Source organism: Microcebus murinus, chromosome 18, assembly GCF_040939455.1.
Source record: "Microcebus murinus isolate Inina chromosome 18, M.murinus_Inina_mat1.0, whole genome shotgun sequence".
NCBI classification, from domain to species: domain Eukaryota; kingdom Metazoa; phylum Chordata; class Mammalia; order Primates; family Cheirogaleidae; genus Microcebus; species Microcebus murinus.
In genome coordinates this window covers 46,710,063-46,724,276 of record NC_134121.1, presented here as the reverse complement: position 1 = coordinate 46,724,276, position 14,214 = coordinate 46,710,063, and the positions used below count along the sequence as shown (strand labels likewise).

The 14,214-nt window shown below is 59.4% G+C and overlaps 1 protein-coding gene across 1 annotated transcript in view; it reads right to left on the bottom strand.

Annotated features, from left to right (window-relative positions):
• WNT3 (Wnt family member 3) overlaps nt 1–14,214 on the bottom strand; it is a 46,147-nt gene that overhangs the window by 8,477 nt on the left and 23,456 nt on the right. Inside the window, exon 2 of the mRNA XM_012751088.2 lies at nt 2,167–2,408. Within this exon, the coding sequence (XP_012606542.2) occupies nt 2,167–2,408 (242 nt within the window). The remainder of the gene's footprint in view (nt 1–2,166; nt 2,409–14,214) is intronic.

The following is a 14,214-nucleotide window of genomic DNA, read 5'->3' as shown; positions in this document are numbered from 1 at the left end:
GCGGGGGCGGGGCGGGGATTAGCCTGGGAGCGGCGCTGACAGCCCCGCTGTGCCGGTCCCCGTCCGGCGGGGCCCGCTGGGCCGGTCAATCCGCCTTTGTTCGCGCGGTGTCACACCGCATTACCCGCATAATGCGGCCGCCGGGCCCGGGCCGCCGGGCCGGCCGCCACCGCGTAGCAACGGGCGGCTCCCGCGGCCGGGCCGCGCCCCCAGCCCCGGCGCCGGGCCGCGAAATCCCCATTGAAGCGGCGCCCCCCGCCCCCGCGCCGCGCCGAATGGCCAGAGGGCGTGTGAATGGCGCGGCGGCCGCAGCGGGCGCGGGGCCGGGCCGCGCGGTGGGGGGCGGCGCTGGGCCCTTTTCAAGCCGCCGGAGCCGCGACGGGCCGCCCGCCCCCGCCCCGCCCGGGGAAGCGGCCTCGGGCCCGCCGCGCCGCCGCCTGCGCCCCGCCGTCGCGGCTCTCCCTTTCCGGCCGCCGACCCCCGCGCCCCCGGCCCGCCGGGCAGTGCGAGCGCCCAGCCGGTGGCAGCCGCCGCGGGCCCGTCCTCTGCGCCCTGCGGGAGGAGACGCAGCCCCGGAACAGACCGACTGTTCCCCGCCACCCGGGGCTCCAAGCGGAGGGCAGAGATTAACCCCGGGCCGCCCACACAGCGGGGTGCGGGGACCGGCCCGCGGCGGAGTGCGGACGTGGGCCTGAAGCTGGGTTCGAACCCGGGATCAGCGCCCCGGCTCTGCGCACCGGGCACTGGGGCGCGTGTGTGTCCGCGCGGGACACTCGCTCCGCGGCTGTCCGCAAATTCCCCCAAAGCCTCTGACGCACCGCGCCCGCCACACAGACCTGCCCTCTCGCAATGTAGGGCTGAGGGCGTGTGCCGGGAGCCGCGGCGGCGAGCTGCACGTTAAGCACCGGGAGCGGGGGTAAGGCGCTCAAAGGCCCGGCTCCCGCTGCGGTGCGAAGGCGAGTCTCGCTGCGGGGAGCGCGTCTAGACGCACGGCTGCAGGATTAAGCGCTGCCGGCCCGAGGTGGGGCACCGGAAAGCGGTGAGACTGACACACCGACGAGATCAGGTTTGAAATGCAAACCGCCGCCACTTGGCCCCAATTAAGAGGCCAAACCTTTTATGTCAACAAGGAATAATTAGCTTTGGTAATGGAAGCGTAAACAGAATCATCATCCATTGATTTGCTAATTACCCTCCTGTCCCACGACAATAGCCCGCATTTTGGCTGTCGGTTGGCCAGACCCTGTGCACCTGAGGCTCAGGTAAATAGGGGTTGCACTCTAAAATGGGGGTGTCAGCTCATCCCCCAACTCTGTGCCCCACCCTCCAGCTGGCTCTCAGCTCCCTGTTCTTTCTGGCCGTCACTGCTGCCCCTGCCCACAGCCCCTCTTCTAAGAGGAGGGAGGGCCAGGCTGGGCGGCCTGGGTGGCAAAGCTGCAGCTGGAGCCAGCCCAGCTAGGGTCATTAAACTCCTGGGCACTGACACTCTGCAGAGTTGCTCATCTTCAAACCAGTACCCATGAGCCCAAGTCCCTTTCTTGGGAGCATTTGCCCCGCTCATCCTCCCTCTACGTTCAAGGTCAAATTGTGTGACTCCCAATCCCTTGAGGCACAGCCAGTTAGACTCCCAGGTTGCCAGACGGCTGGGAAGTTACCCAGAGGTGAGTGCCCCACTGGTGCCTCAATTTGTGGGCATCTCCAGCTTACAGGGCATGGGGACCAACAGAAACCTCTGGAAGCCAGGCCGCTTCCTCACCTCCTGAGGACATTACATATGGGAGGGACCTAGGGGTGACAATGTCCCCACCCCTGCTCCCAAGCACTATTTGCATAGCACTTAACAGCGTTGGGAAAATGTCATAAATGGCCGCATCAGAGCCTAGAGCCACCAGGAAGGAAGGCTGTGGTCTCCTTGGTGCCTGCCCTCAGATCTCAGGACCCTGGAGCATCTCCGGCTGTCCAGGCCCCAGCAGCACCTGGGAAGGTGTGGCAGCCATGGTGACAACCTGGGTCTGTCCGAAGAGGGACCCAACCTACTTTTCATGGAGGCCTCTCCTGTGGTCATGACCACCTTTATCGCCCTCCCAGGGGGACCCTGGACACAGAGCTGGGGTGTTAGGGCACAGGGTTGTGACACCCTTTCCCCGCCCAGCCCAGGGGTAGTACCTTTGTCAAGGACGGGCCCAAAGATGGCCAGGCTGTCATCTATGGTGGTGCAGTTCCAGCGGCGACCCCGGAACTGGTGCTGGCACTCCTGGATGCCCAGCTTCACGCCCTCGGCCACGCTGGGCATGATCTCGATGTAATTGCGGCAGAATCGCAGTTGCTTGGGGACCAGGCCTGGGATGGAGCCGCAGAGCAGGGGCTGTGAGCCCAGAGATGTGTACTGCTGGCCCAGGGCCAGAGACCTGCAGGCAGACAGAAAGCAGTGGTACAGCATGCACAAAGCACTCAGCCACCATGGGCACCGTCCCTTCTCCGTGAGTCCTCAGGGGTAGGGGGAGGAACGCTGGCACCTGAACACTGGCCTTTGACCTCGGGAGCACACTGCCCCTCAACGTGCAGAGCTCCGATTCAGGCAAGTCAGCCCTCTGACCAGGCCTGTCTAGCTTATAGGGGGATGGGACCAGCGGAAACTTCTCCTGGGGACACTTGGGGGCAATGCAATGCCATGAAAAGAACCCTGGACTGGAAAGATGGTATTTAGGGCAGAGATCATGTCACTTCCAGGCTCTGGGTCCAGTTTCTCTGATGGGCATTAAAGGGGTTGACTGGGCAATTTCCTAGGTAGTTCCAGATTCTGGGGCATATGGAGACTTCCAGTGACTCATGGGAAGAAACCCAAATCTCCAGGGAGGAAGGCAGCAGAGGCTGGTTTGACCCTGGCCCCAACTCAGAAAAAGCAGAGAAGCATCAGTCCCAGCAGGGAGCTTGCCCTTGCATGTGTGCATGTTTGCACGCACACACACACACACCCCACCTGTGGCAGTGCCTCAGCCTCTTCCCCAGATGCTGCCAGCCCCGCCCAGAGCCTCCCATATCTCCCATGTCTCCTCAAGGAATAGATGGCTAGCACCAGGTCCTCTGTCCGCCAGGGCCTCCACGACCATCTTTGCAGTTCTCTAGAAGTTTCTAGAGCCCCACCTCTTCTCTCACCTGAGATTGAAGCTTGGCTTTGTTTCAAGAAAAGTTTAGCTCAGGATCAAGAGGGAAAAGAGCTCAGATCTCACTCCCACCACCCAGCACCATGTGACTTTGGTCAAAGTCACCCCATTCTTCTGCCCTTCATGTTTCAAGCAATGTCCTGTCACCCTCTCTCAGATTTTAGAGAGTCAACAGGAGGAATGCTCTTGTACGGATATGGGAGAAGAGTTTAAAATACTAGGAAACCAGGGTGCTGCAGGAATCAGGACTTTTCCTTTCCTTCTCCTAAGCACAGGAACAGCAGAAATGACATTTTCCAGAAAAAGCTGAGAAAATGATCCATGGGTCTCAGTGGGCTTCAAGGCTAGTTGCAATCAGCCCTGTGTCAGGAGCAGGGTGAGCTGGAAGGAGCACATGGGGACCCATCTCCTCTCCCTTTGTAGCCAACACTGACCAAGGCTTTGCTTCTGGCACTGGCCTAGGTCAAGTCCCCCACGACACGTTATGGACAGAATTCTTGGAAAGAGGATCCAGGAGAGACCCCAGGGGTGGGTCAGGCACACAAAAGCTTCTGGGCTGGACACAGGGATGAACCAAGCATCTGCCATTTATCAGCTCTTACCATGTGCCTGGCACTTTGTTATAAGGAACATTTCTGATCAATTCTTGAACATGTAGAACATCACTATCTCCCAGAGGAGGAAGCTGAGGTTTGGAGAGTAAGTTAGCTTGACCAAGGCTCTCCCAGATCAGTGGGAGATCAGCGCATGCTCCCCGGCACACTTGCTCACACTTGAGCTTGCTGTTGGCCTTGGCCAACGCACAGAGATTCCAAGGGACAGAGCTCTCTGGACATCCACCCCGGGCTGTCTCTCAGCTCAGTTGTCAGCGGGAGGAGCAGCCCCACATTTTCCACTTGTTTATTTATTTTGGGGGGAAGGATTGGGGAACCAGGTTGGAGAGTTTGGGTGGTAATATTTAGGAGACATTTCCAGATCTTAAGCACGAGTCCTTTTAAAGAGAAGAAAGGAGCAGCCGGAAGTTCTGACTTATCATTGCTAATGCCTAGTTACTGACTTCCTCTGTGCCAGGCACCGGGCTGGCCCTTTCCTTGCATTTGCCTCATTTAATCTTTATATTAATAACAACCATAGCACACAGTAGGGTCATTATTAGAGCCCCGTTCTGCAGGTGGCTTAGACTTGCATGTTGATTAACCCACCCAGACCACAGAGCTGCTAAGGAGTTGCTCATTGAAACCCAGGCCATGACTCTGCCCAGGCCATGTGGCAAACCGCGGCCACCCTGCCTTCTGGGCAGTGCCCACCTGGGTCCCCGCGTGGGGAAGGGAAGCAGCGCTTGAGGCCTGGCCCAGCTGCACCCTGGGCTTCAGCACTGAGCCTTCGCTCCTGGGTGCGGGAACCGCTGAGCCCAGAGCCCTGGTGGGTACGTGGCACCCATGGCACTGCCCCTGCCCTGTTCACAGGTGTGAGTTACAGTAGTAATAAAATACCCATCATTTATTGTGGGCCCACCATGCGCTGGGCACAGTTCTGGGTGCTTGTGTCTGTTACCTCATGTGGTCATGCAGATCTGTGAGGTAGCAACTTCATTATCATCGCCACAGTCCCATTTCCTAGGTGAGGAAACTGAGGCCAGGAAGCTAAGTCACCTGCCCCCGCCTGCGGGGCTGCAAAGCGGCAGAGCTGAGCCTCTCCCAGGGCTCAGGCTGCCCTCCCCATGCCCGTGACCCACACGTGCGGCCCTGCCCTGTCCTGCCAGCAGCCCCGGCAGCCCTGCACCCACTGCAGAGGGAAACCGAGCAGGGTTCCGTGTAGACAACTCGGCATAGCACCATCCTGGCTGGGCAAGGCCCACTTCAGAAGAAGCCCAGGCCGGCCCCACTCCCGCCTCTGGTGTTTAGGAACCAAAGTCCCATATGGGATAGCTGGGACAGGGGGCAGTGAGCAGAGGCCAGAGTGAGAGGCACTTCGGGCCCTTCCCCTGCCCCTTCCCCTGCCCTCTCATTGCTTCTCTTCCCCTCTGTCCTCACCCTCTCCCAGCCTTTGCTTTACACCTGTCGCACCTCCGTAGGCCTGGGCACCCTCAAGCTAAGCTGGAGGCTGAGCCCTAGACCAGGAGCAGAACTCACAAAAGGAGCCCTAAGAGAGCACAAAGCCCATTATACAGATGGAAAAGCAGAGGCCCGCCCAGAGGAGCTACTTGCCCAAGGCCACACAGCCAGACCCAGGGCGGGTTGGCGCCTCCTACTGCAGGGAAGGGGGGCTGAGGAGTCGGGAGGGCCCGCTGGCTCTCCATTTCCACTCGCAGTGAGGCCGCACCTCGCCCCGACTCTCCAAGGGGCTCCCTGCTCCCTGGTTTCATCAGTTCCTCCCAGAGGTCCCGGGGAGTCTCCCCAGCACAGCAGAGCGCCTGAGCCCTGGGCACCGGCTGGCACGGCTTGGTGGCTGCAGAGGCTCCCAGACATCTCCAGGAAGGAGGTGCCACTGGGTCCCTCCTGCTGTGCAGCTGCAGCCTCTCCCATATAGCATCTCATTTAATCCTCACACCCTGCAAGGTGGGCCTTGTCATCCCTGTTTTAATGAGGAAACCAAGGCACAGAGAAGTTGGGTGACTCATGCAAGGGAGTGGCTGAGCCAGAATTCAAACCCTGGGTTTGTCTGACTCCCACGTGTGATGTCCTCTGAGGACAGCTTCCCAGCCTCACAGCTGGTGAGTTCTTCCCATCCTCCCACCAAACCCTGTCTCCTCCCTGTTGCCCAGGTCCAGCCAACTGTGCACCTGGCAGCCAGGGTGCCATGGTCTCACCCAACTCTGCCATTTCCTAGCTGCTGGTCTCAAGGGTTTGCTTAACCTCTTCATGCCTGTTTCTTCATCTGTCTCATGGACATAATAGGAAGAATGAGTGATATAAGCCATCACCATGGGAAGCCCTTGATAAATGGTGGTTGTCATGGTTACCATGCATTTGGGTGCTATCTCCAGCACCCAAAAGGGCCATCTTTGTCCCCTGCCTTGTTAACAACCTCATTCCTCTCATCCTCCCATCCCTGATGTGCTAGGACACATCAGAATTGTCCCCTTCCCATGCAACACTGGCAAGGATGCCTGGATCAGAGCTCCATCCTTATGGCTAAACGAAGACATTTGGGATCTGGCTGAGGGTTCAAGATAACGCAGAGGGCAAAGGACATTCCCAGGATGCTCCTGTCGGCAATTAGCAAGGGCCTCTGGGGATGGCGCTCAGCTCCATGGGCTGGTGTTGGGGCTAATGAGGCTGTGGCCGTGGATTGATCTCTGCAGGGAAGCTGCCCTGCCCCCCACCCGGCCCCCTGCCCACACACTGCCGTGCCCGAAATTCCACCGTCACAGACACATTCATTTCACTCACCACTCCTTGTCCCCGTTATCGAAGTACACGCTCCCCTGGGACGGGCAACACAGTGGGCTCCTTCTCCTCAATTCTTTGTGCCGAGGCGCGAGAGCTCTGCTTAGATGGGCCTCGCCTGCAGGGCGTTCTGCCCCTCGTGCCGTCCACCTGAGCACCTCCCCGCGCCAACCCCTGCATACACCTGACTCTTGGGTCGCCAGCATTCCGAAGACTTCGTGAGCTCCCAGACAGAAGTCACCTCTCTCTATATATTCTTCCCGTACCTCATTCAAACCTGATCGCAAAGTGCCAAACTGATTTGTTCCCAATTCCATCTGGCCCTGCTGGTGTAAGGTTGTGTCGCCTCCCACCGTTTCCCAGCCCCCGCCCCCAGCACGTGCACACACACACACACACACACACACACACACACACACACACACCAGCACAGTGGCCTTCCAAAGGGCCGGGCGCGTGGTAGGCATGTGCCGATCCCGAGGCCAAGGGCAGGAATGAAGGACCGCTCCCAGAGGCCAGTCTGATGCCCCCTCGCTGGCCAGGCCTCCAGGCATCCGGAGGTTCCACCTCCACACAGGACAAGACTCCTCGGTTCCGCGGAGGAAGTTCCTACGTTTAGGATCCGAGACGGCAGCCGGGCTCCCAAGGGGGCTAGGGCGCTGCCTGGCACCAGCAGCTGGTGAGGGGGAGGGCGGAGGGCCCAGCCAGGCCCTGGCAGCTGGGCCAGGGCTATTTATACCCAGCTCCCGGCCCTGCCTGCCCCAGGGCCCTGCCACCCTCCCCCTGAAGACAGCTCATCCTCCACCCCAGTCGCCCACTGCCCGGCCGGGCCGCAGACAGGCGGGGCAGCCAGGAGGGTGGGCAGCGCTCCTGGAAAGCTCGGTGCTGACCTCTCAGGGTGAAATCCCTCTCCAGGCAGGCCAGACTTAAAGACCGCGCAGGGCCCCATCCGACCCCCACCTCTACCCCCGCTGTGTACCCCAACCCGCCAGCACCATCTGAGGCCACAGCGCCGAGGGTGGGCCTTCGGGGTAGACCAAGGCAGAGAAGATTTCTAACCAATGCTGAATTGACTGACGCACATAACATGGCGAGACACAAAAAGTGCCCCATGTGGTACATCCTGCCTGGTCTGATCTGGCGCTGTTGACCCACAGACTCTGCCCTCCACGCAGCGATGGCCGAGCCCCTGCTGAGGAAGTGGCCCACGCTGCAGGGGGGCCCACCGCACCACCAACCCCCGCTTGCCTGAATGACCCAGGGTTTACAGCCCTGCACCAGACCGGGGGACTGCCCCTGCACCCAAACTTGCCCATATTTTTTACCTGGGAACCTCGTGACATTATGGGATATTAGAGATTAGAAGGGCCACAGGGTCATCCGGTTCAGGACGTCTCTTATTTGTTAGCCATTATTTCCAAACGGAATCATACACAGCCTCCCTCCTCTCCCTTGAATATAAAACAGATAAAAAGAGGGACCTGTTCCTCAAAAAGTTAAAAGTAGAATTACTCTAGAATCCAACAATTCCACTCCTGGTTACACACCCAAAAGAATTAAAAATGGGGAATGCGACAGACACTTGTACACGCCAGTGTTAATGACAGCACTATTCACAACTGCCAAAAGGTGGAAACAACCCAAGTGTCCATCGACAAAAGAATGGATGAACAAGACGTGGAACATCCATGAGATGGAATGTTACTCAGCCTTAAAAAGCAGTGAAATTCTGATACATGCTACAACATAGATGCGCCTTGAAAACATGCTCGGTGAAATAAGCGAGGCACAAAAGGACAAGTGCTATATGATGCTACTTGCATGGGTCTCTAGAGCGGGTAAATTCATAGGGGGAGAAGGCAGCAGAGCTTACAGGGGTTCTGGAAGGGGGGAGTGAGGAGTTACTGCTTAATAGGGCCAGAGGTTCCGCTGGGGCACGATGAAAACAGATACTGGTGGCGGCTGCACAGCATTGGAATGCACTTAGTGCCACTGAATGGCACACTTAAAAATGGTTAAAATAGCAAAATAAACGGGGGGTAGGGGCCACCTGGACCCCCCATCCCTTAACTTTCCTCTCGACTTGGCCCCTACCGAGAGCCCCTCTGCAGGGTGCTATTCGAGAGCCAGTCGTCTGGTCTAATCCCTTCCTCTACTACGTGGGAAGACCGAGGCCCAGAGAGGGTTTGTCATTTTCCCGGGTCACACAGCCGACTGGCAGGAAAGTGGGAGTAGAACCCAGGGCTCTCATTCACCACCAGGGCTCTTTTCCCTGCACCGTAGCACCTACCCTGGGAGGATGCCGCCTTCCACTGCCTCCAGGCCCCTAACCTGGGGTGTGTGTTCTCATCCTGGGGAAGTGTGTGTTCTCAGAAGCTTCTCTGAGGCTGGACACGGAGTGTGGACCTCAGGGCCGCAGCCCAGATAGAGGCTCCAGGGCTCCCGTCCTCCTCCCAGGGCCAAGCCTCCCCCGGTCACGCCTTTCTTAGAGTCACAGGCCCCCTGTCCTCACCTTTCCGCATGGCAAGGCCTCGCCGCCTCTGCCAGCCCCAGAGAGAGGGCACCTTAACATCTGATCCAAAGACTTAAAGTCTGCCCGGGCCGCCGGCTGCCGGTCCATGGCCCGTTAGGAACTGGCCGCACAGCAGGAGCTGAGGGTCGGGCGAGTGAGCCACTCCCATCGCTCGCATCCCCGTCTGAGCGCCCCACGCCCCCCTTGCCCCTCGCCCCCGGCCTGTGGAAGAATCATCTTCCATGAAACTGGTCCCTGGTGCCCAAAAGGTCGGGGACAGCTGTCTTAAATGACTGACATGGGAGCTAGCGGGCGGGAGCGGGGAGGGAGGCGGAGGCCTCCTCCGTGTCTCTCCCCTCCTGGGGCAGTGACCGCAGTGTTTCTGCGAACCCCACAACAGCCCGCTGCTAGGTGCTCCACCTGCTGGCTTCTGGGCAGTACTGGGCAGAGGCCAGACCTGCCCCTGGGTCCAGAGGGGCTCCATCCTGGCCTGGGGCAGGATGGAAACTTCCAGAAGAAGATGGAAGATGGAAACTTCCAGAAGAATATAGAAGATGGAAACTTCCAGAAGGCTTGAAGAATGAGCAGGAAGTAAAGAACCACACATTGGCCTTGGATCTCAAGGCCACTATCTTTCCAGGGTCAAGAGGCCATTTAGGGCTGGCGGATGTCAGGGGAGGGGCCCACAGGTGCAGGCGTGTGCCCAATGGCGTGGGGAAGGGGCCGGGCCCGGTGGGCTCTGACGCACCCACCTGGGAGCTTCCCAGGAGTCCACCCCAGAGCGGCGAGGTGATCACTGCCGCCCACAGGGGAGCCTGGCGGGGCCTTGGGACAACGCAGAGGAGGAACAGGCTGGAGACTCAGAAGCCACCGCTCTCCCTGACTGTCTGTCGTCCTCCCTGGCGCATGTGGGCCCTGTGAGTGCCGAGCACAGGTCTATGCCCTTCCCAGCGCCTGGGTGCCGGGCCAAGGCTAGGAAGCTCCTTCTGAGTCCAAAAGGGCTCACATGCAGCCTTGTCCTGTGGTGCACGGAGGGCGCCTCCAGCCCTGGTGGGGCCTTTTGCCTCCCATCAGAAGCGGGGCTGTGTCTGGGCTGTGCCCAGTAGTCGCCGGCTCATCCTCTCTCCAGGCACGGACGGGCCACATGGCCCTCCTGCATCTCCCGCAGGGGTTGGGAGCACCCTAGTTCGCGTGCAGGAAAGAAGGGTGAGGGAGGAGAGCTCCCCACACTGGAGGGGCTCCTGCTGGGTCCCCCGTCTTGACGTAGCCCCAGGCGCCCAGACTGGGGCCCAGAGAGGCCGCAAGAGTGTGGAGTCGGGAGGAGCAGGTTAAAGTCTTCCCTTGGTAAACAAAGTCATCCGTTGCCTATTCACTCAACACACACTTACTGAGTGACAGCACGACCCTCAGTCTGGCGGGTTCCAGGTGCGGGAGTGTGGAGATGAATGAAGCCACACCCAGGAGCACCCAGACCGGAAGCTGCGGTCAGCAACCCACCAACAGGCATCTCTCAAGCACCTACTAGGTCCGGGTACTGCAGGCGCCTTGAATGAGTGAGAGCTGGTCCCGCGGCGCGGCACTTGTCCCTTACAGCCTGAGTAACCGCCAGGCCCAGAGCAACAGCCTGGAGTGAGGGGAGCAGGCCCTGCCATCCTGCTGAGCTGGGGACGATGGCTGGGTGCCCTCGGGTGGAGCTGGGTGGCAGGGGACAGCCCAGGCAAGGAGGTGGGAGAGGGAACAACAGCCGGTCCACCCCAGCCAGGGTCTAGGGGCCGTGCTGGGGAGCAGAGGAGGGGAGGTGGCCAGAAAGGGGCCCATGGTGTCAGGTTCTATTTGGGCTTCCTGAGCTGGGCTCTGGAATGTTGCCCTGTGGGCCATGTGCGGAATGGGACAAGGGGCGGGCGCTAGAGACCACGGGCTGGGAAAGCAGTTGGGAGGCTGAGTGTGACACTCGTGCCTCGGAGGGTCTGGGGCCTGGCGCACACTGCAGCCAGGTCTCCTCAGTCTGCTGAGAGCCTGTTGGGCAGCTGGCCAAGAACCACCCGCCCAGGTCAGCGGGGGTCCGTGGCAGTGCACGGGCCCTCGGGCCACCTCAGGACAGTCGCTTCAGGAACAGAGAGGAAGCCGCACATAAGGCCCAGCAGCTGCGTGGTCACACGAGAAACAAGAGGAAGGAGGAAAGCGGAGCCTGGGTTTGGCTGGGCATGACCAAGGAGGTGGAGGTGGTGCCCACCGAGAACGGGAGCGTGAGCGGAAGCCACTTTGGAAACAAGGACAGGGAAGTTTGTGGGGCGGGTGAGACCTCCAGGCACCACGTCCAGACAGAGCTGGAGCCCCTCGGGAAAGACAGAAGCCATAAGTTCAGTGTGGGGACCTTTTCTGGGAGCTAAGAGCTGAGTGGGACTTTGGGCCCCATCTCGTGAGCTCTCTGGGGTGGCTGAGCGAAACTAGATGCCTGGCAGTGGGAGTGGTGGTGCCACCTGCAGAGGAAGGGCACCAGGGGGCTAGAGCCCCAGGCCACAAGGTGGGGAGGGCTCTCCTGAAACCCCACCTCCGGCCCAGCAGACGTGGCCAGTTGCTCTGGACTGGCTTGTTTCCCACGTCCCAGGAGGTCCGTGCGGACGCGGATGTGCCTGGACAGACTGGGTCGCGCCCTTCCCGCCCCTGCTCTTGCCTCTCCCACTGCGCTCCTCGCTGGTGAGGGCCGGCATGCATCCCAAACCTGCAGACCCTCTCTGTCCACATGCGGTGGCACCTGCCAGCTCTGACCCGTCTACCCCCACAACGAGCTGCAAAGGCGGCTCCTCCTCCTCGCCTGGGACCCAGCTGAGGTCAGGTCTGTCCCCCAGGTTGGCTTGGCTGGAATCTGGGCCTTAGGACTTGGGCCAGCCCTTCCTGGACCTGGTACCCTGAACTGTGTCACCAAGGTCACTGTGAGCGTGGCAGGAAGAGGAAGGTGGCAGTCTAGGGGTGAATCTGCCAGGAAGGGGGTGTTCCAGGCCACGGTGCCACCACGGGTGGGAAACCCACACACACCAAGAAAGCAGCCACAGTAAAACGACATTCCTTCCCGGCGGGCGGCGACCCTGAGGACAGGCCACCGGAGCCAGGGTGCAGGGGAGTCTCTTCACCTCCCTCTCCCCAAACTCTGACACGACTCACTGGCCCTGCTGGCCAAGTGACCACTTCTACATTCTGTGAGACTTTGGCAGCTCCCCTCTTTCCTTTCAGGGCCAAACGGGGCCCTCAGAGGCGGTGGCACACCTGCCAGGGACCGCCCGAGAGCCCAGGACCACAGCTCCCGGCAGCCACGGGAGGAAGGGCAGGATGTGGGCAGAAGCTTAAAGCCACGGGTCACCAAGACCCCAGACAGAGGGGAGCTGTGGCCTGTGCTCCCTCCCAGGGAGCCCCGTGCGGTGTTTCTTTGGGAGCAAAGGGAAGGGAGGGAGGGAGGGCGGGGCAGAGCCTTGGCTGGAATGTTTCAGCTTCTGTTCTCCAAAGCAGCTCCCCGTGCTGGCCTGCGGCTCTGGCTGATCTGATAAGATGTGACAAGGCGGCCTGAAAAATGTTGAAACCTGTAAAATGTTTAAACCTGTTTTTTGTTGTGTTGTGAGCGTGAAGGTTTTTTTTTTTTTTCTCTATTTTTTTTCTTTCCATTTTACAGGAAAGTGGAGTTGATCAGAGTGGAGAAGGGGAGGAGGGGGGGAGAGAGGGATTGTCCTCTTCAGCCAAGTTGGGGGTGGGCACGGAGCAGGCTGGGGGACCTGGGGAGGAACGCGGGGTGGGGACTGGGCAGGAAGCAGGTGGAGGAGGTCTGAGAGAAGGGGTCAGGGGACAGGCAGCAGGCAGGGGTCCGGCAGCCATGGCCTGCCCGGCACCCTCAGAGGATGCCACAGAGCTGCAGTCCTTCCTTCATGCAGGGGACAGCCTGAGCCCCGCCGGTGTCTCCAGAGGGATGCAAGGGCAGGGCCTCACTCTTTAGACCCCAAAAGGTTTCCCTGACAGGCACCAAGACCACAGGTACACACATGTTTCCAGGTGGCCACAGAGGGGAGACAGCCCCAAGTACATGTGCCAAGAGCCAGCCATCTTCCCAACTTTGCCAAGCAGGTCGAAACTCACAGGTGAGCCCAGGGGACCTCGCAGGTGTTCAGGTAGAGTCCCACCCCTTTGGAGCCAAAAGCTGTGGTCCCGCCTCTGCTTTCGGACAGGCAGACAGTTGCCGTGCTCTTTACAGATGGGACAATTGGGGCCCCAAGACTTGCCTGGGTCACAATATTCCTGCCCAGAGGTTTTGAGTGTTTCTCTTATACGTCCCTCCAAAACGGCCAGTCTCGCCAACTCAGAGATGCTGAGCATTCCAGAAGCCCTGGAGGACCAGGTGTCTCTGGGGTGCTCATTGGGTACAAGCTAGATGTTCAACAAAGTTCAATCAAAGTCTCTGCCTGAGAAGGTTCTCGTGCTAATTGGAGTAGGGCGGGCGGGGCACAGGCTGCCCTGGAAAGGCTTGAGAATCGGTCTGTGAATGTGTTATTCCGTCACAACATCAGGCCATAAAGTGTCAAAGCTGGATGGGACCTTGGACATCATCTAGTCCAGTTTCTCAGGGGAAACAGGCCCAGAGGAGCAATGTGACTTGCCCCGGGTTCCTCCACTGGTTGTTAGTGGTGCAAAGAGCACAGCCCAGGCCTCCTTTTATTATTTTTTTTTTTCTGAGACAGAGACTCACTCTATTACCCAGGCTAGAATGAGTGCATCAGCCTAGCTCACAGCAACCTCAAACTCCTGAGCTCAAGCGATCCTTCTGCCTCAGCCTCCGGAGCAGCTGGGACTACAGGCATGCACCTGGCTAACGTTTTTCTATATTTAGTAGAGACAGATTGGGCAACGAGGTTGCCTATGCTGAGAAGCCAAGTCTGCTGGTTCTCAAGCAGGATTTTGCTGGGTCCTCGCTCTGCTCTGCCCTTCAAGCCTAGTTCCAGGAAAAGACAAGCAAGAGCCTGCCCAGCCTTCTTGTGCACTTTCAACTCCTATGCATCCCTCAAGGTCTGTTTTTAAAATCCCCTCTTAATGTCTCCAGTGTAAACTCTTCCCTCTGTTCATATCCCCAGCTCTTACACATTCCTCAGGGGTAACCTTAAATGCACTT